This window comes from Ambystoma mexicanum, chromosome 2p, assembly GCF_040938575.1.
Source record: "Ambystoma mexicanum isolate Mex_15411 chromosome 2p, UKY_AmexF1_1, whole genome shotgun sequence".
NCBI classification, from domain to species: Eukaryota; Metazoa; Chordata; class Amphibia; order Caudata; family Ambystomatidae; genus Ambystoma; species Ambystoma mexicanum.
Genome location: NC_090923.1, coordinates 833356189 through 833379814, shown reverse-complemented (window position 1 = coordinate 833379814; position 23626 = coordinate 833356189). Strand labels below are relative to the sequence as shown.

The following is a 23626-nucleotide window of genomic DNA, read 5'->3' as shown; positions in this document are numbered from 1 at the left end:
GAGGCTACGGGCGTCATGCATCCTACTTATCACATCGGGTGACGTCGGCCATCGGAGGAGGTCCTCGAGGACGGCGCATCGACGTCGACGACGCAGGACGCAGACGCCGAAAATTTTCCAAAGCAGCACAGCTGTGGTGATTACTGTCATAGATATGGAATACGTCGTCGGACCATCCCATCGAAAGAACGTTACCAGGTAAGAGAGTAACTTGTTCTTCATCTTGCTACAAACTATTCCTAAGAACTGTTGCAGACACTTTTCCGTTTATCTACCAGAACTGCGTTATCCTATCCAAGACTTTAGCCCATTGACTTTGGCCTAGCCTTTTGAATTGAATTAACTCTTCTGGTGAACTCTAAATATCTGCACTGCCTAAGAAATAACTGTATTCTTTCTGTGTTCTGATAACCTATGCCTTTTTGCTCCTCCTTCAAAGTATTCTGAATGCCTCAGAAACTTAGAGTGTACAGTACTGAAGTATAGTTGTGTGTGATTATATTGCCTACTTCTTATGAATGTTTTATAACTGACAGTTAAATTAATAAATATTTAACAAAGAAACCTTGAGTGTAAGAGTTTATTTGAACAACTGTGATTGTAGACCTCTGTGTAACATCATTACAGCTCACATTCCCTCTTGAGATAAGCCTGGATGCTCTGCTCTGCTACCAAAAACTGTGTAGTACAGGCTTATACCAAAGGTTGGTTTTGCTAACACCTGTAGTCCTAGTAGTGTGTAGTGGTCCCAAAGGGTACTGCACACAAACTTTGCCTAACAGCCGCTAGGTCCTTTCCTCGAACGTGACTCGGAACATGACACTCTGGAAACGAACAAACATTGCAATGTTTTGTATCCACACGCGCAGGCCTCATCATAGTTACAAGTTCACTTCAGGTGCCGGCGCGTGCATAGGATAATCCAATTCTACGCTTAAGTTATTTACAGGTCAAATGACTTGAAAAACTACTTTAACACAAATGCTGATAAACTTCTTCAGACTTCTCTTCTGGTAAATCCTTTACATTACTGTACATACAGCTTCCATTCTGTAATATTCCTTAAGACATTTTCACTGACCACAATTCTGATTTCACTTCAGTCACTTATCTGTATCAAATCTCTGGCACTTTCTGATGAATATCTTCTAGGATGTGTTTTTTTTTCCTCTGGTTTCTCAATATTGTCTCTGGAGATCTTGAGCGCTGTGACCACTCCTAAACAGATCTTGAATGAAAGCCAGTTTAGAACCTCTCCTGAGGTTCCAAACTGCATCACAATAATCTCCAGGCCAATCATTGCTATGCAGGAAGTTCTCCATCTTGGACTGGGACAATAGTAGCTGGCTTATATTATTGTTAAGGAAAATTGTAATTGCAACCTATCCAAACCTCCCTAGCAGCAACTACTACTAATGCCATCAAGAGTAGCTAGACTATTACTACCTTCTGTTACCTGGGGACCTGATATTACCCCCCTTCAGCTCCCCAAACCCCCCTGGGATGCCCTGTCCCAGGCCCTGGCTTCTCTGACCTGCGTAAATGAAACCTCTTGACCAATATTGGTGAATGTACATTTTTCTTTGTCACCCATGATCTTTCTTCAGGGCCATACCCTTTCCAGTCTATCAAGTACTGCAGTTTTCCCCTAACTACTCTAGAATCCAGAATGACCTGTACCTCATACTCCTCTCCAGAACCTTCCACACCAACTGAACCTGGTGCCTGAACTAGCCTAGTTCCCTTGATACAAGGCTTCAGGAGATGAACATGAAAAGTGGGATGCACCTTTAGGCTAGACAGTAACTTCAGTTTTGTCACTGAAGCGAGGACTAAATTTGTTCTTATCCTTGAGAGCTATATTTTTGTTGGAGCTACAAACCATATCACCCTCTTGGTATATTAGGGCAGCTCTACGCTTGCTCTCAGCGAATCTTTTGTAATTTGACTTAATCTTTCGCAAGTCCTCAATTGCTTTTTTGACGTTCTCAATCATGGCTTTCAGTCTACACTCGACATCAGGGACTTCCACTTCCTCCAAACTCACCCACTTCCTCCAAACTCACTTCCTTAAGAAATCTGGGATGAAACCCCTGATTCAAATAAAAAGGGGACGTAGTAGTTGAATCTTTAGACGTGTTGTTATAGCAAAACTCTGCTAACCAAATCAGCTCCACCCAACGCTTATCTGACTTGAGGTAGCAGCGCAGATATTTCTCTAACTCCTGATTCACCCTCTCAGTCTGACCATTAGCCTCAGGATGGAAACTCTTAGACTAACCTCAATCTTCAACTCTTTACAGAATGCCCGCCAAAATTTGGACACACATTGAGATCCCCTGTCTGAAATCACTTGTGTAGGAAGTCCATGTAATTATACCACATTTTGCAAAAAGGCTTGTGCTAGAGTGGTGGCTGTATCGGCACCCTTGATAGGAACAAAATGGCTGGCCTTAAAGAGTACATTTTACCACTACCAAAATCGTTGTGCAACCCTGTCAGGAGGTAAATGAACAATGTAATCTAGAGAGATAGTATGCCATGGACGTGGTGGCGGTTTATAGTGATATAATCGAAAACAAAAAGGTCGTAAGTCAAAATGTCGAAAAAAAAGTCGAATTTTTTTATGACGTTTTTTTTCGAAATGGGGGGGTTCCCCCCCCCAACCACCCTTTTTAAAATTATTTTTTTTTTTGTTTTACCCATTTTGTTTTATTCCCGGACCCCAAAATAAATATATAATTTAAAAAAAGAGGAATTCGACTTTTTTTTTCGACATTTATTTTTCGACATTTATTTTTCGACATTTTTGTCTTTCGACCTTTTTTTTTCAACATTTTGAATGCACACCCGTGGTGGTATGGGTAAAGGAATCAATAACACTGCTGGCCTTTGATTTTCTGATTTCACTCGCACACAAATTTCACACATTCTTACATAATTCAAAGTATCCTTACACATTCCTTCTCGCCAAAACGCCCTACGTAATAGTTCCAAGGTTTTTCTGAAACCTGAATGTTCAGCTAGCGGAGAATCATGACTGTCTAAGAGCCTCCTCCCATAATTTCTCATTAGGCAAAAATAATCTAGCATCCACAAATGGCTAGCCATCTTTGATCACTTGCGCCGGGTCCTCTCTTACCCATTCACTCATTTGCTACACAGACATCCCCTTCCCAATCTGTTCATCAAAAATGTTAACCTTTCGTACCTCAGCAATCACAAAGTTACTAGCTTGGAGCGATGGCACTGGTGTAAACGGGTCTTCCTTGGTACTCCCAGGATTGCATCTTGACAACGCATCTGCCTTGCCATTTTGTCACCCAGGTTTATGAGTAATTACAAGGTCATATTCAGCGAAGAACAGGGACCATCTAAGCTGCAGCGGTATTAAAGTCTTTGCTGCACGCAAGACGGTCGAATTTCGATGGTCTGTGAGAACTGTCACACGATGTCGAGCTCCGAGTAAATAGTGTCCCCACTCTCCAAATGCCGCCTTAATTGCTAAGAGTGCTCTGTCTGAGATGGTAAATTCTTTTCGGCGCTCAAAAACGTCTTGGAATAGAAGGCTACCGGATGTGGTTGGCCAGTAACCACATGTAACCTCTCCTGAGGTTCCAAACTGCATCATAATAGTCTCCAAGCCAATGACTGCTGTGCAGAAAGTTCTCCATCTTGAACTGGGACAATAGTAGCTTGCTGATATTATTGTGGAGGAAAATTGTAATTGCAACCAATCCAACCCTCCCTGGCAGCAATAACTACTAATGCCATCAAGAGTACCTAGACTATTACTATCTTCCGTTACCTGGGGACCTAACTAGTTTCTCGTGGAAAACGGCTTTCCTCATTGCCATCACCTCTGCCAGACGTGTGGGTGAGATCCAGGCCATATCCTGCAAGCCTCTGTATCGGGGGTGGTACTACGTACACACCCCTCTTTCATACCGAAGGGTCTGTCGGAATGCAACCTCAACATGCCTTTGGTTTTGCCTGTGTTCTTCCCAAAACCTTTGTAGCCGGTGGAGAGGGCCTTGCATTTGCTGGATGTTGCTCGTGGCACACACGAAGAGTTTTCGGGAGACTTCTCAATTGTTTCTGAACTTTGGTCCTGTGAACCATGGGAAAGCCTTGTCCAAGGCCTCCATCTTAAGAGGGCTCTTCGGCTGCATCATTCACAGTCATCGGCTGGCGAACCGGCCGCTGCCGGGCCACCCAGAGCGATTGCTGCGACATTGGTGTTCCTTTCTGGTGTGCCCCTGCTGGATATTTACAGGGCTGCGCCGTGGAGGTCCATGCATACCTTCATGAAATTGTTCTGCATCGACAGGGATTCCAGGGAGGAGTCCAGAGTCGGCCAGCAGTGATACTCAACCTGTTCCCTTGAGGTGATTCTGTTCCAGGGGTAAGTGTTAAGTGCTTCTGTTGAGTCTTGCCACCTCCCGTGGTTGTGTGATGTGTACTCCTGTGTATTCGTTATTCATGAGCATGCAAATCCATGCCAGACCCCATGCTGGAGAAGGTTTAAGTTACTTGCCTGTAACTATTGTTCGAGGGGATTGGGTCCTCCGACGTATTCCATATCTATGACATGTAATCACCACAGCTGTGCTGTTTCGGAAACTTTTTTCTGCGTCCTGCGTCAATGACGTCGATGCACCGTCGTCGAGGACCTCCTCCGACGTCCAACGTCATCCGATGTGATAAGTAGGACGCACGACGCCCGTAGCCTCAGTTCCGTTTTTTCTGCGAACGTGTTGCTTCGTGGATCTCGGTTAACGCCTCGACTCTTTGGAGTTCTGTTCTTCTCGGTTCTTCGGACCTGTTCGTTTTTGTGAAAATCCTTTGTTTGAAGATGTCTTCTACTTCGTCTTCGACCCCGCGTCCGGGCTTCAAGAAGTGCGGGGATTCTGGGTCCAAGATGTCGGTGACGGACTCGCACAACGCCTGCCTCTGGTGCCTCGGGGAGGCCCACGACACGGATGACTGTATCGACTGCCAGTCGCTCACGTCCAAAGCCTTACGCTAACGTAAGAAGAAGTTGTCGGTAGGTCGGGTGTCCAAGCCCCGGAAGTCAAGGTCTGCGGGGCTTTCGACGGATGATTCGAGGGGTGACTCTCCGCGTCATCGTCGAAAGTCTCGTGGGTCTCCTTCTAGGAGTCGGTCTCGCCACTCCTCAGCCTCTTCGAGGCATTCTCGGAAGCGCCGACACCGGTCGTCTTCCAGGTCCTCTTCGGAGGACTCTGCCCGGCACGTCGCTTACCCCACCAGCCGTGCGACGCCGGAGGAATGGGCTTCCTTCGGGAAGAAAATGCTGGCGATTCTCGAGTCGCAGGTTACTAAGCCGTCCGCGCCCCCGAGTGGGGTCGGTCGTGAGAGGTCGAGAGACACCGCTCACAAGTGTGGTCGGCACGAGTCACGGGAGAGGTCCCGTTCGGACAAGGAGACTCGTTCTCGACGTACCCGTTCCAGGTCCCGGTCCTCGACGCGTTCGAGACCGTGTGCACCTGTGAGGTCTTCGAGGAAGACATCGACGTCGAGGGCGTCGACAGGCTTTCTCGAGGCTCCGGCTCCGAGGAAGTCGTCGAAGCCGTCGACGCTCAGGTCGTCGAAGGATACGCTCGGGGCTCCGGCTTCGAGGGCTGTGTCGACGTCGCCGATGCTGGCTGATTCGCTCGACGCCTTTCGTGTCGGAGGTACCCCGTGGCACGGGGGAACCCCCTAGGAAGGCTCTGGTTAAGAGCAAGCACTCTCGGGTGCCTTCTTTTCGCCACCTGGAATATATTTCAGAGGCGGATGAGGATTCTGATGGCCTGGTTCCTAGTCAGGTTCCAGATGATATTGTCTCGGGCCATAGTCAGTTTGACGATTTGAGGCAGTCACTGCATGATGCCAGTGGACTGGACACCTCTCCGGAGGTGGAGTTTTGTTGGCCTGAGCCTGGCTCTCATGCCAATTCCTCGTACCGGCGCCTTATCGCTAGGGTTTCTGAGTACTTGGGATGGTCTGCTCCCCCAGGGGAGTTTGTGCAGGATGATCTAACGGACATCCTTGATGTTGGTCCCCCAACTGACCCGGTACTGCCGTTCCATATGGCTTTACAGAGAAGGGTGCCGGCGGCTTGGACTGCTCCGGAGAGTGTCCCGGCGGTGGGCAGATCCTTGTTGCGAAAATACCGTCCAGCCAGTAGCGACCCCTGCTACTTGACCAGGCACCCCACTCCGGAGAGTTTGGTGGTGCAGGCGGCCACGGCCCCGGCAAAGCAGGCGTCGTACCCTACCATCCCTCCTGATAAGGACGACAAACGTTTTGATGGCTGGGCGAAGAAAGTATTTTCTTCTGGTGGTATGGCGCTTCAGGCGGCCAACTCCATTTGTGCCTTGTCTCGTTTCACACACACTCTGTGGAACTGTGTTGCGTTAGCGGCTGATCATATTCCCGAAGGGGACGAACGGGATGGTTTCCTTGCTATGGTCCAAGATGGTAAGGATGCCATGTGTGAGTCCGTTCAGTCGGGTTTGGACTTAGGTGAATGCGTCAGTAGGTCCATGGCGGCGAGCACCGTGATACGCAGTTTTGCGTGGTTGCGGAAGTCGGGGTTTGCTCCTGATGTGCAGTCCCGGCTCCTCAACATGCCCTTTGACGGTGAACACCTTTTTGGCAGCAAGGCTGACGAGAGCCTTGAGAGGTTGCAGACCTCAAAAGCTGCAGCGAAGTCGTTGGGCGCTGCAGTTCGCCAACCTCTGCCTTTTCGTCCTAGGGGACAGCAGTGGAGGGGTGGTTCCTTTCGCTATTACTCGTCCTTCAGTAAAGCGAGAGGAGCTGGCAGTCAAAGAGGCCAACGCAGGGGTACCAGAGGTGGACGACAGGGTACCCGTGGTGCCAAGGCCGCTCGGGCAGTTGCCTCTTTGCCCTCAGGTAACGCCGCAGCCGCTCCCACTCAGTCATGAGGCCATGTCCCATGGTTCGCCGTTTGGGGGAAGGCTGGCGCAGCATCTTGTAGAGTGGCAAGCCATTACTTCAGATGTGTGGGTTCTGGAGATCATTACCCACGGCTACTGTCTTCCCTTTCGGCACAGGCCTCGCGACAATCCACCGGGGAACCTCTCTTTGCAGAGTCCGGATCCGCTCCTTGCGAAGGAAATTCAAGCCCTGCTGGAGAAAGGCGCCATAGAACTGGTGCCTGTAGCGGAGAGGAACAAGGGATGGTATTCCCCTTATTTTTTGATTTCGAAGAAAGACGGGGGATTGAGACCCATCATGGACTTGCACAGTTTGAACAAACTCCTCAGGAAGGACAACTTCAAGATGGTTACTCTCTCTCAAGTCCTCCAGGCCCTTCAGCTTCAGGACTGGTTGGTGTCACTCGACCTCAAGGATGCTTACTTCCATGTGCCGATCCATCCCAAGCACAAGAAGTACCTGAGGTTCGTGGTTGGCGACTCGCACTTTCAGTTTCGGGTCCTGCCGTTCGGATTGACCTCCGCCCCGAGGGTTTTCACCAAGCTCATGGTGGTGGTGGCAGCGCATCTCAGGCAAGGGGGGGATTCACGTCTACCCCTACCTGGACGATTGGTTGATCAGGGGGAGCTCTCCCGAGCAAGTCCTGGATCATCTGTCCGTCACCTGCCACTCCCTTCACAGGCTGTGCTTCTCCCTCAATTTAAAGAAGTCCCATTTGACGCCAACACAGCGGCTCCAGTACATCGGAGCAGTGCTCGACACTTCCCTGGGGCAGTGTTTTCCTCCCCAGGTGAGAGCTCTTCACATTCAGCAGATGGTGCACAAGTTTCAGCATGCCCAGACGCTCCCAGCGTTCGAGTTCTTGAGGTTGCTCGGCCTCATGGCATCCTGCATTCTTCTGGTGCCAGAGGCTCGCCTGTGGATGAGATCTTTGCAGTGGGCACTCAAGACTCAATGGGCGCAGTCCTCCGGCAGGATGTCGGACCCGGTTCAGGTGCCGCCCTCGGTCGCCCGGGACCTTCTGTGGTGGGCCGTCGAAGGCAACTTGATGAAGGGGTCTCCATTTTCGCTTCCCTGGCCGGAGGTGACGATCGTGACGGATGCATCCCTCACGGGATGAGGAGCTCATGCCGATGGGCTGACAGTCAGCGGTCGTTTGTCTCCGTCGGAGTCCAGACTCCATATCAATCTGTTGGAGCTGAGGGCCGTCAGGCTTGCCCTGAAGGCTTTTCTGCCGACTGTGCGAGGAAAGAGTGTCCTGATCCTGACTGACAACACAGTGGCCATGCACTACCTCAACAAAAAGGGGGGGGGCAGGGTCACTTCCTCTGCAGGGAGGCGATGCAGCTCGAGTTCTGGGCCATCCAGCAGGAAGTTTCGATCTCGGCAGTTCATCTGGCCGGAGAAGAAAACGTGACGGCGGACGCTCTGAGCAGGCAGAGCGCGATCTCTCACGAGTGGGAGTTGGCTCAGGAGATTCTCCTGGAGATCTTCGCCCTTTGGGGGGGACCCCTCGAGTGGATCTCTTCGCCTGCAGTGTCAACCGGAAGTGCGAAAGGTTTTGCTCGCGGGAATTTCCTCCAAAAGGAGCCTTAGGAGACGCGTTCGTGGTGGAGTGGTCATACCCGCTGCTGTACGCGTTTCCTTCAGTCCCCGTCATCCCGCAAGTGCTGCGGAGGTTACGGAAGTTCGGTTCCCGGATGATTCTCATTGCCCCGGCGTGGGGTCGGAGGACGTGGTACCCGGACCTTCTCGACTTGTCCATCTGCCCTCCACGTCGTCTTCCCTACCGAGACGATCTGCTCTCACGGGAGGGGGGTCAGGTTCTCCATCCAGAGGTCAGATCCCTCAACCTTCACGCTTGGCTTCTGACAGGTTGAGGTATAAGGATTGGGACCTCCCTGAAGACGTGATGGAGGTGTTGCTTTCGGCCCGAAGGCCAGCAACAAAGTCTCTGTACCGTTGCCGTTGGCGTAAGTTCTGCGACTGGTGCAGAGTTCAGAATGTGGATCCTTTTGCATGTGACATCCCCATGGTTCTGTCCTTTTTACTTTCTTTGGCCCACAGGGGCTTGCAAGTGGGTACCATTAAAGGTTACCTGGCGGCGCTGTCCATCTTTAAGCGCTCTTCTGAAGAGTGTTCTTACTTTAAAATCCCTTTAATTTCACAGTTTCTGAAAGGGCTCACTAATGTGTTCCCTCCGTCACCTTTCCTGGTGCCCGGTTGGGATTTAAACCTTGTTCTTAAGTTTCTTATGGGTGCTCCGTTTGAGCCTTTACATTCTTGCCCTTTGAGGCTGTTAACTCTGAAAACTGTGTTTTTAGTTGCGGTTACTTCCGCTCGCAGAGTGAGTGAGTGAGTTACAGGCACTTTCAGTTAAGCCACCCTTCACTGTATTTCACTAGGACAGGGTTGTCCTTAGAGTTTGTCCTTCTTTTCTTCCGAAGGTAGTGACGGAATTTCATTTGGCCCAGAAGGTTGTTCTTCCGGCATTCTATCTTCCTCCGCATCCTGGTAAGGAAGAGGAGAGGCTCCATAGGCTTGATCCTAGGAGAGCTTTAAGCTTTTATGTTTCACGCATGTCCCGGATCAGAGTGGACGATCAACTCTTTATTGGTTACGCTGGAAAGCGTTTGGGGCAAGCTGTGACGACACAGACTTTGTCTCGCTGGATTATTTTGGCCATCTCGGAGTGGTACCGCTTGGCGGGTAAGGACCCACCGGCTGGCTTGCGGGCCCATTCTACCAGGGGTATGGCTGCATCTACTGCCCTGCAGAGGGGTGTTCCTATTCGCAACATCTGTGATGCAGCCACTTGGGCTTCAGTACATACATTTGTACGTCACTATTCCCTCGATTCCATCCGAGGACAGGATCTGGCCTTTGGCAAGGCGGTCCTTTGCTCTGCTATTTGATTGGCTATTCTAAATTTTGATTCTAAATTCTTTCCCTCCTCCTTGCTCTGGTACTGCTTTGGGAGTCTGTCATAGATATGGAATACGTCGGAGGACCCAATCCCCTCGAAGAACAAGTTACTTTCTTATCTGGTAACGTTCTTTTGATCGGATGGTCCGACGACGTATTCCATATCGCTCCCGCCCTGCCTTCCCCGCTGCAGAATTTCTTTTGCGATTGCAGCTTACGTTCCGCAAGGCTTTTTGTCTGACTGGCAGTTGACTAATGTCACACGTTCTGGGGGAAAAAACTAAAACTGAGGCTACGGGCGTCGTCCGTCCTACTTATCACATCGGATGACGTTGGACGTCGGAGGAGGTCCTCGACGACGGCGCATCGACGCAGGACGCAGACGCCGAAAAAAGTTTCCGAAGCAGCACAGCTGTGGTGATTACATGTCATAGATATGGAATACGTCGTCGGACCATCCCATCGAAAGAACGTTACCAGGTAAGAAAGTAACTTGTTCTTCTCCAGCAGGGGTCTGGCATGGATTCACATGCAAACCCTCCCTCTGGCCCCTCTGCGGCTCTTCTTGGTCATGCTTCCACTTTACGTGCTTTCCAAATCTGAAGATGGCTGCCAAAGGCGGGCTTAGGGGGAGGTCTGTTATTGGATTGGGGCGGTATGTCCCAGAGGACAGTTATTGGTTTAGAGGAGAAATACAGTTTTAAAGTGAAACTGTTTTTTCTTTTTCTGAGGATTCCCAGCCTGACGATGGGGAATATTCATGAGCATGCCAGATCCATGCTGGCGAACAATAGTTACAGGTAAGTAACTTAAACCGTATCAGTTATTTCCTTAGCTGTATCTATAATTAGAATGAGCCAGTCTCGTCCACATTTGTTGGCTACATAGCTCCATTGAATGATAACATTTTTGTTATCCAGGAAGAGATGTGGCTCATTTCTAACCTGCTGTCCCATCTGTCCAGTCGACTCTCACACTTCGCCTACTTCCACCCTTTGATATTTGTTCTCTTCCTGTTTCTCAAAATCCTTCCCTTACTATGGTTGTTAACTCCTGCTTACCTCTGTTATTGTCTTCTCCTCCCTTCTGCACTCCCACTCTACCCCTACAACTCCTCCGCTGTTACTATCTCCTATTCGTTCATAATATCACTACAGCTGCTAATACTCACTAACACTCACTACCACCCACTACTACCAACTACCGCTCTACTACCTCTTCTACTTCCAATCAAATCCAGCACAGCTGCTGCTACTACCACTACTTACTATTTCTCTCTCGCTCCCACTATCACTTCCAATACTGTCACTACCACTCACTACCACTAACTCCCCTACTACTACCACCTTGTACTCTATCGCTATTCCACACATTCCTTGCTCACAAACACACCACAGACCCCCTCTCCAATAGCCTCCTCTGGTCTCAACCATCTAACCCACACTCAACCATTCACACACAACATCTTAACTTCCTCAGCCCCTACCAGGATTGGATACCCAAACTGTCCAATCACTTACCTGGTTCGAGGGATGTGGCAGGGCAAGGGCTTAGATAGACTTCAACAGGGGCTTGTAAGCTCTGTATTCTTTCCCAAGTAGTCTTGCTGCATCTCTTGCAAAGAAAGTAAAATACTTTCTGACGGACTGGAGTCCCCGTTTGATATGGCCTTCTGTTGGGCCTTTTAATGTTAATTTCCCTGGTGGGCTAATGTTTTTTTTTATTAATAGTCCCTTTGTTTTAAAGGTAGGATCCCTGGTGATTTAGTGGAGGTTTTGTCCTTGCGCAGGTTGCAGCATATGCTCCTAACGCAGTGAAGTAGGCGTAGGGAGGGGCCTTGTCTGCCCTCGTTCAGGCACCCAAAAGGGGTGAGAAGGGCCAGGCTCCCCGCCCACCCCCCTTGACAAGGTCGGACCCCCGGCCACGTCTCACCAGTTAGGCTGGAACTGAAGTTAACTACTGTTTGTGAAAGCTGAGGTTGCTCTAGCGTCCTAGAATGCGTGAAGTGTGATGAAGTTTGTATGTAATCTGAAAAGGTTCATATTTTCGTTGATAATGTTCCTTGCTGGAGTCAGTAAAAGCATTCAAGATACTCATGATTTGCATAAGCAGCAGAACTCTGAAGCTAAGTTGAAACAAAGTGTAAATGAGGTTTCCGAGTTGCAAGTTGCGGAGGTCCAACTTGCAAGTTGAGAAGGTCCCTCGCAATTACATTTGATAATGCATATGTTCTAAATATAAGCTAGTGATAAAGCATTTTAACTTGCCAATTGTATTTGCAGGTTTAGATCTTTAAAACATTATTTTTCATTATGCATTGAGGTTTTAGTAGCATACTTTCCTGTTACCTTCTTATTGTGTTTCACCATATATTCTGATATATGCCCCAAATCATCATGCAAAACATTTGGAGTTGGTTGTATAAAAAAAGTTGTTTTTATGAATGTAATTTCCTTAATGCCCTCCTGCACGGGACTTTCCATGCAAAGTGTACCACACAACAGGAAATTGTATTAATGGAGATGACTGCATGTTTTCCCATGAGCCTCTCAATGATGACACACAGGAGCATTTGGACAGGGTAAGAACGATGGGATCTGATGAGTTTAAGTCCAGAGAAACCTCTATAAATGAGGTTAAATTCTGAATTACCATATTGTTTGCATAGGTATTTCTCTACTGTGGATAGAGGCTTGATTTCCTCATTATTATAATCACTTCTCATGCATACATTACTCCCACAGATTCCTCATCTTTATTTACGTTCACATTATTATTGTTGTTAGGATATGTATTGAGTGTGGGCCTAGCTTCGGGAAGCATTGGAGCTCTTTACAATCATAGGGGAAAGAACACAGTGAGAGTAGCAGAGGAACAAGATAGCGGGGAGCTAACGGGTGCAGGGACGTTCAGTTTGCCAGCAAGTGATATAAAAGCAAGCAGGGGATGAAACAATGGGAAGCAGTTCACCCAGTCTCGGGTAGGTTGGTCAGTGGGTATGTGGACCTAGGTTTTAGGGTGGTGCCATTCCTTGAAGAGGATGGTCTTGAGGTTGTTCCTGAACTATAGAAGCAAGGGGGTGAATCTGATGTTGGCAGGGAGAAGGTCCCAGGGTCTTGGGGCATAGATAGAGAAGGCCTATATTCTGGTTCTTTCCTCCCTGGACCATTAGAGTTAAAATATGCACATGTCCTTACTTGTGGTGGATCTTAGGCCTCTGGAGATGCTGAGTTTCTCAGTGTGGTAGCATGGGGACTTCAGAGTGACAGCCTTGTAGATGATACAGCACCTAAGACGCAGCATGAAGCAGACATTTTTTAGGAACAATCTCCGGAAGGTGCTCAATGTCTCTGAGGTCATCTCCATCGGGGTTCCTTGGCACCCTTTTGCCCCTTAAGTAATTTTTGCATCTTCATATACCTGGAAACACTAACACCATCTTCCACAGTTCTGTTTTTCTATGGTGAATGCATTTGAATTTTATTCCAATTATGTCCTCCAAAATCAAGCTTTTAGCTTTTACTGAACTTTACAAAATGTTGTATTTATTGTGATTTGGTTTAACATTAAAACCTTACACAGGGAAGTCATTTCACCAAAATGCAAGGGGTAGCGCAAGTGACATCACACGGCCCTTTTCCTCTGGTGACATCACAGGAAGTGATTTTATTTGACCTCAAACTCCCAAGCGACCTCACAGGAAGTGATGGCACATCACCTTTCAGCCCTTGACAAAACAGGAAGTGTCCTCACATAGCATTGTTCCTCCGTACACTAAGAAAAATACGGTTACGATATCACTGTAATATGATATACATTTCATGCAAGAATGGATCACCATATGTAGAGTTAATCAGTGTGTATAGGCCCATATTACCAAATTACTGAGAATGTAAGCAGACGTCCAACACAACAACCTGGAAAACAGTACATCACTCAGGCTAAACTGTAAACTGACAGAGCATCTCGAAGAGGCTTATCTCCAAAGTGCAGACATCCAGTGCCTGCCAGATGTCTGCCCACTGACTGGAAACATCAGGTGACCAACACAAGTCCAACCAGAAGACAATCGGAGGCTGTACCACTTCATGCTTTTACACTTGGACAATACGTGGAGGGATTTTCTTGTCAACAGTGCACCTGGAACCATTGCACAGCAACCAACTCCTGCCATTCACCCAGAGCCTGAATATTCCCCTACTATTTTCATTACGGCACCCTACCATCCACAACGAGTTGCTAAGGGCTCTCCATCAACACCAAATGTCTGGCGCACACTGCCGCCCTCCAGCACCTTACACCTCCAACACCTTCATGTTTACACAGTGCCATCCTCCAGCAACTTAGGTCTCCAGCATTCTCCAACACCATCAACCCCAATCAAACTAGCAACTTAAGTCTCCAGTACCCTCCTTCAACACCTCAACTGTGTGAACCTCAATTACCCTCCTCAAACATCTTATGTCTGCGTTCAGTGCATTTCAACTCTCTTATGACACATTACATCTCAAACACTCTCCCAAAATATGTACAACATCTTAAGTCTCCAGTACCAGCCTCCATAACATTACCCTCAAGCACACACCTCAGAGCTGTGCCAGTGGTTATGAATGATTTGAAACCATCCAGCCATCTCTATTCTATTTTGCTTATTTGGTAAGTAACCCACCGTTTATTTAGTCAGATGGGAGATAGAGGCGGAAGGATGTGTTGCAGGTCACAGTAATTGCAGGTTTTTTACTTTAAAATGTAAACAGCAGTAGATCTATGACATCACCTTTGGTCCTTTATATGTTGCCAGCCTCTAAGCAATGGAACAGGAACTGAACCCATGTTGCACTGCATCCTCTTGTTCTCAAAGCAAGTGTGTTGCCCCTGAGCTATCCTTCCAAATATGTTTTTTTTGCTCGAGGAAGCTTCAAAGGCGGAAGGCAACTTCATGGAAATTAATTCTCACCTTGCGTCTATCGACAGTGTGCATGTGATGCATGTCCGGCAGATCTGGCTCAGGTCATACAGTGACCAGGCAGGATTGGTGGCAGAAGCCACTGAGGCACACCCCTTTCATCACAGTGCCAGTGGCTCACTGGATGTGGGAAATACTGATGAGATTTGCGTTCATGCTGTGCTGTCACTGAGTACTGCAGGCTACTGTTACCCATTCGCAGCCAGCTAGACCTAGCCCCCATACCTTTTCTGTGGCTACAATGCCTGGTATGGGCTGCACAGACAGCCCGCCTCTGAACCCAACCATTCAGGCATTCTTCACTAACGGACTGCCAACCTGTTAGTGATGGCGGCTTCATGGTTATTCCTGCATCCCTGTTATTTCTCCAGCTGACGAGATTGAGATTCCCTAAGAAACAAATCTGTGGCACATTAAGCTGCATTTACAACCTCCTTTTTCAGGTGTAACACAGATATCTGCTCTTGGCACTGCCTCTTTGTCCAGTGTCTCAGGGATAGCAATGACAGGTCTAAGGGTAGCAGCTGCTACCCCTTGCAACTCCCATATGACATCCCTGACCTTACACCTAAAACCTTACAAAGCCTTCGACAAAAGAAATAGTATAACGAATGCATTACAAATACATTGAGTACATCATAAAAGAATAGTATGTGTCCAAAATATATTACAGAAAGGAAAATAACACTATAATCATCCAATTAGTGATACGTTGAATACTTAAAATAATATAACATGGTAAAACAGATTCAAAATCATAATAAGATGGGCCATAGTAAATGCCTACCGTGTTGTTTGAGGCTCCAACACCTCATATAAGATTTCTAAAAATCTTGTTCAAGCTAAAATTGGATGTTTTCGCCCATCATGAATTTAGCCCAAAGTCGCTCAGCACCATGTACAAAGTTCAAATCTGTTAACTTTTGGAAACATACCATTCTTAAATTATGCATTGCAGAACAGTAAATAACATGATGTGTCAATGTTTCCCTCACATCTGCATAATCTACACATTCTCTCTTGTTTCTTTAGTCCCCTTCTGGGACCCATACATTGTAGCGTCGGTGCCCGATTACATTTAAATCTCATGTAGGTGCTTCTTACCCAATTACATGGAATAATATTGGTGTGGCTACTCTGATCGGAAAGATAGAGGCATATTCTGAATACAGAGAATGTTTGTAACCGTTCTATAGTGACTTTCCAATCAAATTGGTATAATTTTTTCTTAATTTGGGCTGGGTTGTGAATTCCCAGGAGTCCAGCCCAATATCCAGTAGTAGGCGTTCCTGGGTTTTCCCAAACTTGGTTACAGAAGGGACTTTCTTATCAAATAGGACTTTATTAAGATCTCAGAAGAGAGAATTTGCAGGTGGTGCGATTTATATTGCGTACAGTCATTTTCTTCCAATCCACCATGGCCTTCAAGGAAACCATCTTAATTTGTGCCTTATTACTTCATTCGGGATACATAACGCAATACCTAGGGCCCTTTCCCATAAAGTGCCTTCCAGGGTATTGAGAAACAAGCCCAGATTAAAGAGCATGATTTCAAGGCCAAGGCCAACACCTTGAGTAATTGCCCCCCGAAGTTCCTTGCCACTGAGCCATCAGCTCCCTTGCAAAACCTCTCACAATTCAACTTCAAGCCATTCTCAACTCCCTACGTTATTCAAATCATCAAAGGCCTCAAACCTTTGAAATGCCAAGGCGACATTTGCCCTGCCATAGTCATCAAGGACTGCGCAGAAGCACTCGCACCCTTCATCTCCACACTTCTCAACATGTCGTTTGCCTCCAGTTCATTGCCAACCAACTTAAAAGACATAGTTTCACAAACACATTATAAACAAAAATGATACAATCCATGAATGTACAGGGGTACATAAGCTATCACAACCAGGGGAAAAACAAAGAAACACGGTGGGGGTCCAACAAGTCAACACAAATTCAAACACATTAATGATTTTTACAGCAGGTTGGGAATGCGCCATACAAAATTCAATAGCATGTATCAAACCCCATGTGTAATGATATGTCAAGTATTGAAGAGAGGAAGACAAAAAAGGGGGTTGTACACCAATTGCATTCATAGACAAACGTACAAAAAGAGAGAAGAAACAATAAATAACATGAAATTAGTCATTGGGCATAATGGTGGTGTACTCTGTATCATAATATAAAGATTATTGGGTCTAACCTTAATTGCTCCTCGTAAATGCGTATCTGTCTTTGGAGAAGAAAAACAGATACAACGGTGATGTACTACTAGGAGACATATATGGTTATTTCTCAAATTAATATAATTAAATTAGTCATTTGAAACATTTGTCTTACTGATTATTTATACTGATGCTACCGCAAAATCTTTAATTTCTTGTCTGAAACCAATATAATATGAACAAGTATATTGTAAGAAGAGGGTACTCATAAATACCTATTCTGAACTCAACGATACTGTGATTGACAAAAAAGTACTTCTATATGTGCCTCGCAAGTGCCGGATGGACGGCACTGTGAGAACCATTCGTGTTAGCATAGATGTGAGGAATTCATCCATGTTGGTGGATTCAGCCGGATCGATGATACCGGAAGTAAGAGAAGAGTAAAAGGTCTATCTAAAATCTATTTCAAATTGAAGTGTACGGGTTCAATTGTTATGTGGCATACTGTCAGATACTTGCTCGCAGCCGCAATGTTACTGCTTAACTAGTCTTTCAGGGTAGCCCGCCGTTGTCAAGGAAGCGCAACACTTGCCTTGCAGGCGGATTTATTGTTTAGTATAAAAGGCTCATCAGCCACGGTTCCAAAACATGATTGTGCTCTAGCGGCCGCCATTTTGGTAGAACACATTCGGCCGTGTAGCTAATGTCGGCTGATGGTACATATCGTAGTTATTGGAGCGCATTCGTATTGAACATGCGTGATTAGTGTTTATTAGTCAATGCTAATACAATTGTGCCACGTTGCTTAGATGACGTGAATTGTACAGTGGCATCACTATTCCAGTTAATGGTGCGCTTGTGTTATTTGATGCAGAAGTGCACCAACCATTAATTGTCCATCAGGTATGACGGGTTCATCCTCTGCTACACGGAGGATGGGCGTGTGCCCAGTCCTCTCTGGAAATTACACTTTATGCATGGCTTTTAGGATGAAAGTAAATTAATCAAACAAATATTTATAGTGAGAGGCTATAAGAAACAACACTTAGATAAAGCTGAAAAGGAAGTATGTGATTTGGAAAGAGTTGACTTATTGACTCCTAAAGCTCGCACTTCAACTACTGAGTCCAATAAATTGAATTTGATTACGATATTTAACTCAGATAGTCACAACATACACACTATCATTAAGAGACATTGGCATCTCCTCTAACTGTTATATCATTACACATGGGGTTTGATACATTCTATTGAATTTTGGATGGCACAACCCCAACCTACTGTAAAAATCATTCTTGCATTTGAATTTGTGTTGACTTGTTGGACCCCCACCATGTTTATTTGTTTTTCCCTGGTTGTGATATCTTAGCCTCAGAAGAAGAGCACATAGCTCGAAACACGTGTCAGGCTGATATCAATACACACTATCCGTCACACAATAAATTATCTGCGAATTCCGCAGCATCAATCTGGAGTCTTGTTGCGCAGTGTGAATGTACCTCTGAGTTTGTTTATTATGTAACGGTGGTGTATAGAGCAGTATACCCACAATCACACTCACCTGCTGCATTCCTTTCTTTTGATTGATTGTCATTGTGTATGAGCGCTTGTGTGTCGAGCCTTTCTCTGCTCTTCCAATTGATCCAACCTAAAAGATACCTGGGTCTTACCACTGTTAAGAAATACCACCCTAGACCCGGCCATTCCTACAAACTACCGCTACATCACCATTATACCTTTCCTGCTCAAAATTCTGTATCAGGCAGCATACCTCCAGATTCAGTCTCATCTCAAATCTAACAACCTCCTAGACCTGCACCAATTAGGGTTTCGTCCAGGCCATGGCATAGAAAAGGCACTACTCGACCTAAAAAAAAAATCAATTCGACAATTTCCAAGATTCTGTTAAAACTGCCCTCCTCCTGCTAGACTTATCGGTTGCCTTTGATCTAGTAGACCATCAAATTCTGTTCCAACATCTTCGCTCTGCAGTTTACGTCTCCACTGAAGCTACTTCCTGGATCTTTTCTTTCAAACCGGTCCGTCAGATTTTTTTCACCTACCACACCTTCCCCTTCCATCCCAGTCCCCTGCGGGGTCCCCCAAACCTCGTGCGTGTCACTCACTTTGTACAATATCTTTAACTATGCGGACAATACACAACTTCTCATTCCCATTACTGGTGACTATGCCACTGACTTAAACACTGTACACTCTTTCTGTCTAATTATCCAGGCATGGATGGCTTCCCACAGACTACGCCTCAATGACAGCAAGATGGAGATCCTCCTGGTTGGCTGGTAATCTCTACTAAACAAACTGAATGCAGTCTGCAAATCCTTTGTCATCGATGGCATCACCACCCCAGTCTCCAGTGAGGTCAAACCCTCTGGGACTATTTAGACTCTACCCTCTCTCTCAACAGGCATGTCAACGCCATTGCATCCTCCTCAGCCTACACCACAAAACGAATGAATGCCTGCAAGCATTTTCTCTCTGCCAACTGTCACCTCTCCATTGCTTGAGCACTCATAGGCTCTAAACTAGACTATTGTAATGCCCTGTTTGCAGGTATTTCTGCCTAAAGTATCTCTTGCAAAAGCTTAGTAGAGCTCAGTCAACAAGATCCACCTGGTCCTCCAACATGCACCAACTCATCCCCTCAAGATCCAACATTCAGTTGACAAAGATCAGGGGGGCTGAGTTTCCCTGTCATTGCTTCCAAGAACTGCAATGCCTTACCTCTATCGCATAGCACTGAACATTCACACTGGACCTTCCGCAAACATCTCAAGATGCTGCTTTTCTCCCAGGAGGTGACCACGGGGACTCGTCTCCTAATATCGCTGCAGCGTGATACTCATGTACCCAAGACATTACTGCCTAATGCATTACCTATTACTGTACTTCTGGAACAGCGGCTTGCTGCCTGTGGGTTTAGTGTGCTTTATAAATTAAATACAATAAAAAATATGTTAGTACATGCACAATTTCTGAAGAATAAAACAATCATTGGAAGCAGGGAAAATGTACTGAGTTGTACGTAAATGTGCTTTAGTTATTATTATTATTATTGTTTTTTTAAAACACGCTTAATACCGAAAATATTTCTAAGCACAGACTTGGGATTCGAACCAGTGTTGCTCTGCATCGTCTTGCTTCCAAGACGGGAATGTTGCCACTGAGCTATATTACCCGTATTTGAGAAGATAAATGTTTAACCTTAGCTTTTAATTTCTCTTTAATCATCTTTCAACCAAAACGATTTGAGATGGTGAAACCCAGGTAAATCAGGGTGTCCACCCTCACCTTTCAGTGTGTCCTACTGACCAGTGAAAGTTTCAGGCTTTTGTTTTTTTACAGAAGATTACAATCTTTGATTTTCAATTTACTTTGAAATCCCAGTGGAGTTGGGTATAAAAAAAACAAATCATCACCAAAAGCTAACCAGTGCATAGAAAGTGAACCAAGCCGTACGGGAAAATAATTGATTCTCGTCCATGGGGTGTCCAAATCTGCAACATAAAAGTAAAAATGTTTTGGCACCAAAACACAATCCTTTCTAAAGCGCGTATAAGTTTCAATAGAGGGAGACAATAAACCATCTTTGTTGAGTGTAACTTGTATCAACGTGTTTTATCAGAGCATAATTAACCTAAGATGACCTTCAGGAAGGTCCCAACTTTTCAAATTAGACCATAAACATACTCTGTTGGCCCTATCAAATGCACTCAACATGTCCCTATTGGCAATATAGATGGTTTTTATAGAGTTTGCCTGAGACTCGGCATGAAGGTGCATTAAAGGGTTCTATTTAGTGAGGTTCCGAATCCATTTTGGAATCTGATTTGATATTTTGGGATCAAGTTCATTGTTTCAACCCAAATGTTGAGATCTTTCAATAGGAGGGATGCAAAAACCTTGCTATAGGCATCACAATGGCTATGGGCCGATAATTAACAACACCTTCTTTTCCCTTTCTTAAATATGAGAATAATATAAGAGAAGTGCCAAGAGTGGGGTAAAGTATCTGTCACAGTAATATCCCTAAATAGGTTTTGCAAAATGTCCGACCACAGGTCTGGCTTGGATTTAGTAGTGATCGGTACTATGTGATCTGGACCAGGAACCTTAGAGGCTTTCATGCTGGATATTACTGTTAGAATACCGTCTTTTGCAAATTCACCTACCCATCTTCCCAGATTGTATCTAGATACAGGACCCCCCCCCCCCAACAATGTATCCCCTATAGGGACATATATGTCCTTAAAGTGCATTATCCATGCAACTTAATTACGTCAAGTTGAGAAATTGCATCTGAATGGATAGTGCCATTTAAAGTCTCCAAAAAGAGGTTGTGCTCTGCCCATTCAGGTTAGCTCTTTTTGCTCTTTTGGCCACCACAAGTGCTATATTGGGAGTGTGCTTTATAGGTATATTAGTCGCACATGTTCCTTTGCCAATGCTATTTGATAGACACATAAACATAGACTTGTTGCAATTTGCTACATTGAACACGTTACTGTGCTCGCCCTCTGCTAGAGAGGAGACAAAATTTAAAATGAATCTTAATTGCTTCAAAGAGAAAAAAATTCCAACGCACACTGAGGCCTCATCGACAGGGGGTTAAGACAGCTAGATCAGGGTCCTAAGAGAACCCACAGCTTTTAAACTCTACTTTATTTTGCATGATGCATACTTTCAGGTCCTCTTCCCCCACCCACACTACAGCCCCAAGAGTATTCATGAAGGCTGTGGCGTTGATTGCTGTCCATTAATAGGGCAGAGGGTGAACATCTTTCCTTCCCTCGATGATAGGGTCCTTTGAGCCAAGGTGCGGCGGGACACTGTTTGAGGACCTGAGGATGAAATGCAACCTCTTTAACCCATTAGGTTTTTCCATCAACCTAAATAAGTCAATTTTGTCTCCCTCCAAATGACTTCAGTATGTTGGGGCAGTATAGGTTACGGAGCGAGGCTTGGCTTTCCCCCAGTTAGACCTGGGAAGGGTCAGAAATGAGAGGCAGACACAAAGAAAAAAAAAAGCCTCTCTGTCCCTATCCTAAAACTAAAGATCGGTCTGTGTCTCGTCGTCAATGTAATGCAAACTGTCCGTGTGTCTAAAATGTATCTGACCCTCAAACTAAAATGAACAATCAAAAAGGTGTAAGGAAAAGTCTCTCTGGTTTGATTTAGCAAAAAGTGTGTAGAAATCAAATATGAAAAAAATTCAACAAACGATCCTTGAATCCCGTAGGTGGTTTCCTTCGCCTAGATTATATCATGGAGGGTTGTGAAAGGATGCTTTTCAAATAATAACTGTTCAAGAGTAGTAGAAATGTTTTTTTCTCATAACACTTACTTAAGGATGACCTAAAAGTATTCTTTTGAATAATAAAAAAAATGGTCTCTTTTATATAACACATTTTTAAGGATGACAGTAAAAGGCGCCTTTTCCAAACAATGATTGCCCAAGAGTAGTAGAAATGTCTCTTTCACACAACACCTTTTCACACAACACTTGCTTGAGGATAACAAAAAGGGGCATGTCTTCCAAACAATGCTTTCTGATAGTTGGTTTCCTGGTATACGCACCTTCCAGGAATCCCTCTGTGTTTTGCAGATCGCCCTGGTATATTCTCCTGCCAGGTATCTTTTCCTCCCAAAGGTTCATTGCCAGATCTGCTTTTTTTCACCAGGACTTCTCACAATGTTCTCTTTCTCATATTTTTTTTTAAATTTCTTTTTATTATTTTCAGGTAAACAATAAACATAGTACAAATAAAGAAGGAATCCCGGTTTGCACTTATGGAGCAAATAACTAAGTGCGGTCTCTGTCTATTTCGGGGGGGCAGGTGGGTTCACTCAACAAAATACATTGAGATAGAGACTCCGTATTATTGACAGTACGGGGTGCTGATAGAATTCCTACTGATCCGTCACTATACATAAAAGAAATTTATTTTTAACATAAATGATGGTAAATAAATAACTGTAAAACATATATATTTTTAAAATACAAGGCACCGTGTTGGTACAGCGTATTTCAACAGTCTCCCATTCGGCCAATTTTGAAAAGAATTAGTTCACAGAACACTACATTCGAAGAAGAACCAGCAAAGGCTCTCTCGACCAAACTAAGTAAAAGAAGCTATCCGAAAAAACAGATAAAGTAGGCAGCGAAAAGGGCATACAACAATAACAGATAAGCACTCCTAGAAGGGCACAGGCATAAACCAAAGTAGATGAAACTAGTTTGTGTCAACACTTTCACGAATCAAAGTCTAAAAATACGGAACTTCATCAAAAGCATTGGAGAGTGTTTAAAAAAGCAAACACTCCATATGGATCTTTGCATATAAAAAGAGAATCTCCATTGGCAGCAGGGCAAGCAGTAGCAAATTCAAAAACTACCCAATCCAGACACTGAGCATCAACGCAATGTGGGGCTTGGATCGTCCCATTGGGCACTAACCATGTGGCAACTGCAGTGTGTGCAAACTCAGTAGCAAAAGCAAAGAAGTAGAGATTGGAACCTACTAAAAATGGCAACAGAAAGATTTCTCCAAATGCGACACAGACCACTTAAAATGCCCATGCTGACTAC

At 45.5% G+C, this 23626-nt stretch overlaps 1 protein-coding gene across 2 annotated transcripts in view; it reads left to right on the top strand.

Moving 5' to 3' along the window:
* ZC3H4 (zinc finger CCCH-type containing 4) overlaps positions 1-23626 on the top strand; it is a 748106-nt gene that overhangs the window by 543716 nt on the left and 180764 nt on the right. For both annotated transcript variants that reach the window (XM_069644536.1, XM_069644535.1), the window contains exon 10: positions 12360-12469. In XM_069644536.1, the coding sequence (XP_069500637.1) occupies positions 12360-12469 (110 nt within the window). The remainder of the gene's footprint in view (positions 1-12359; positions 12470-23626) is intronic.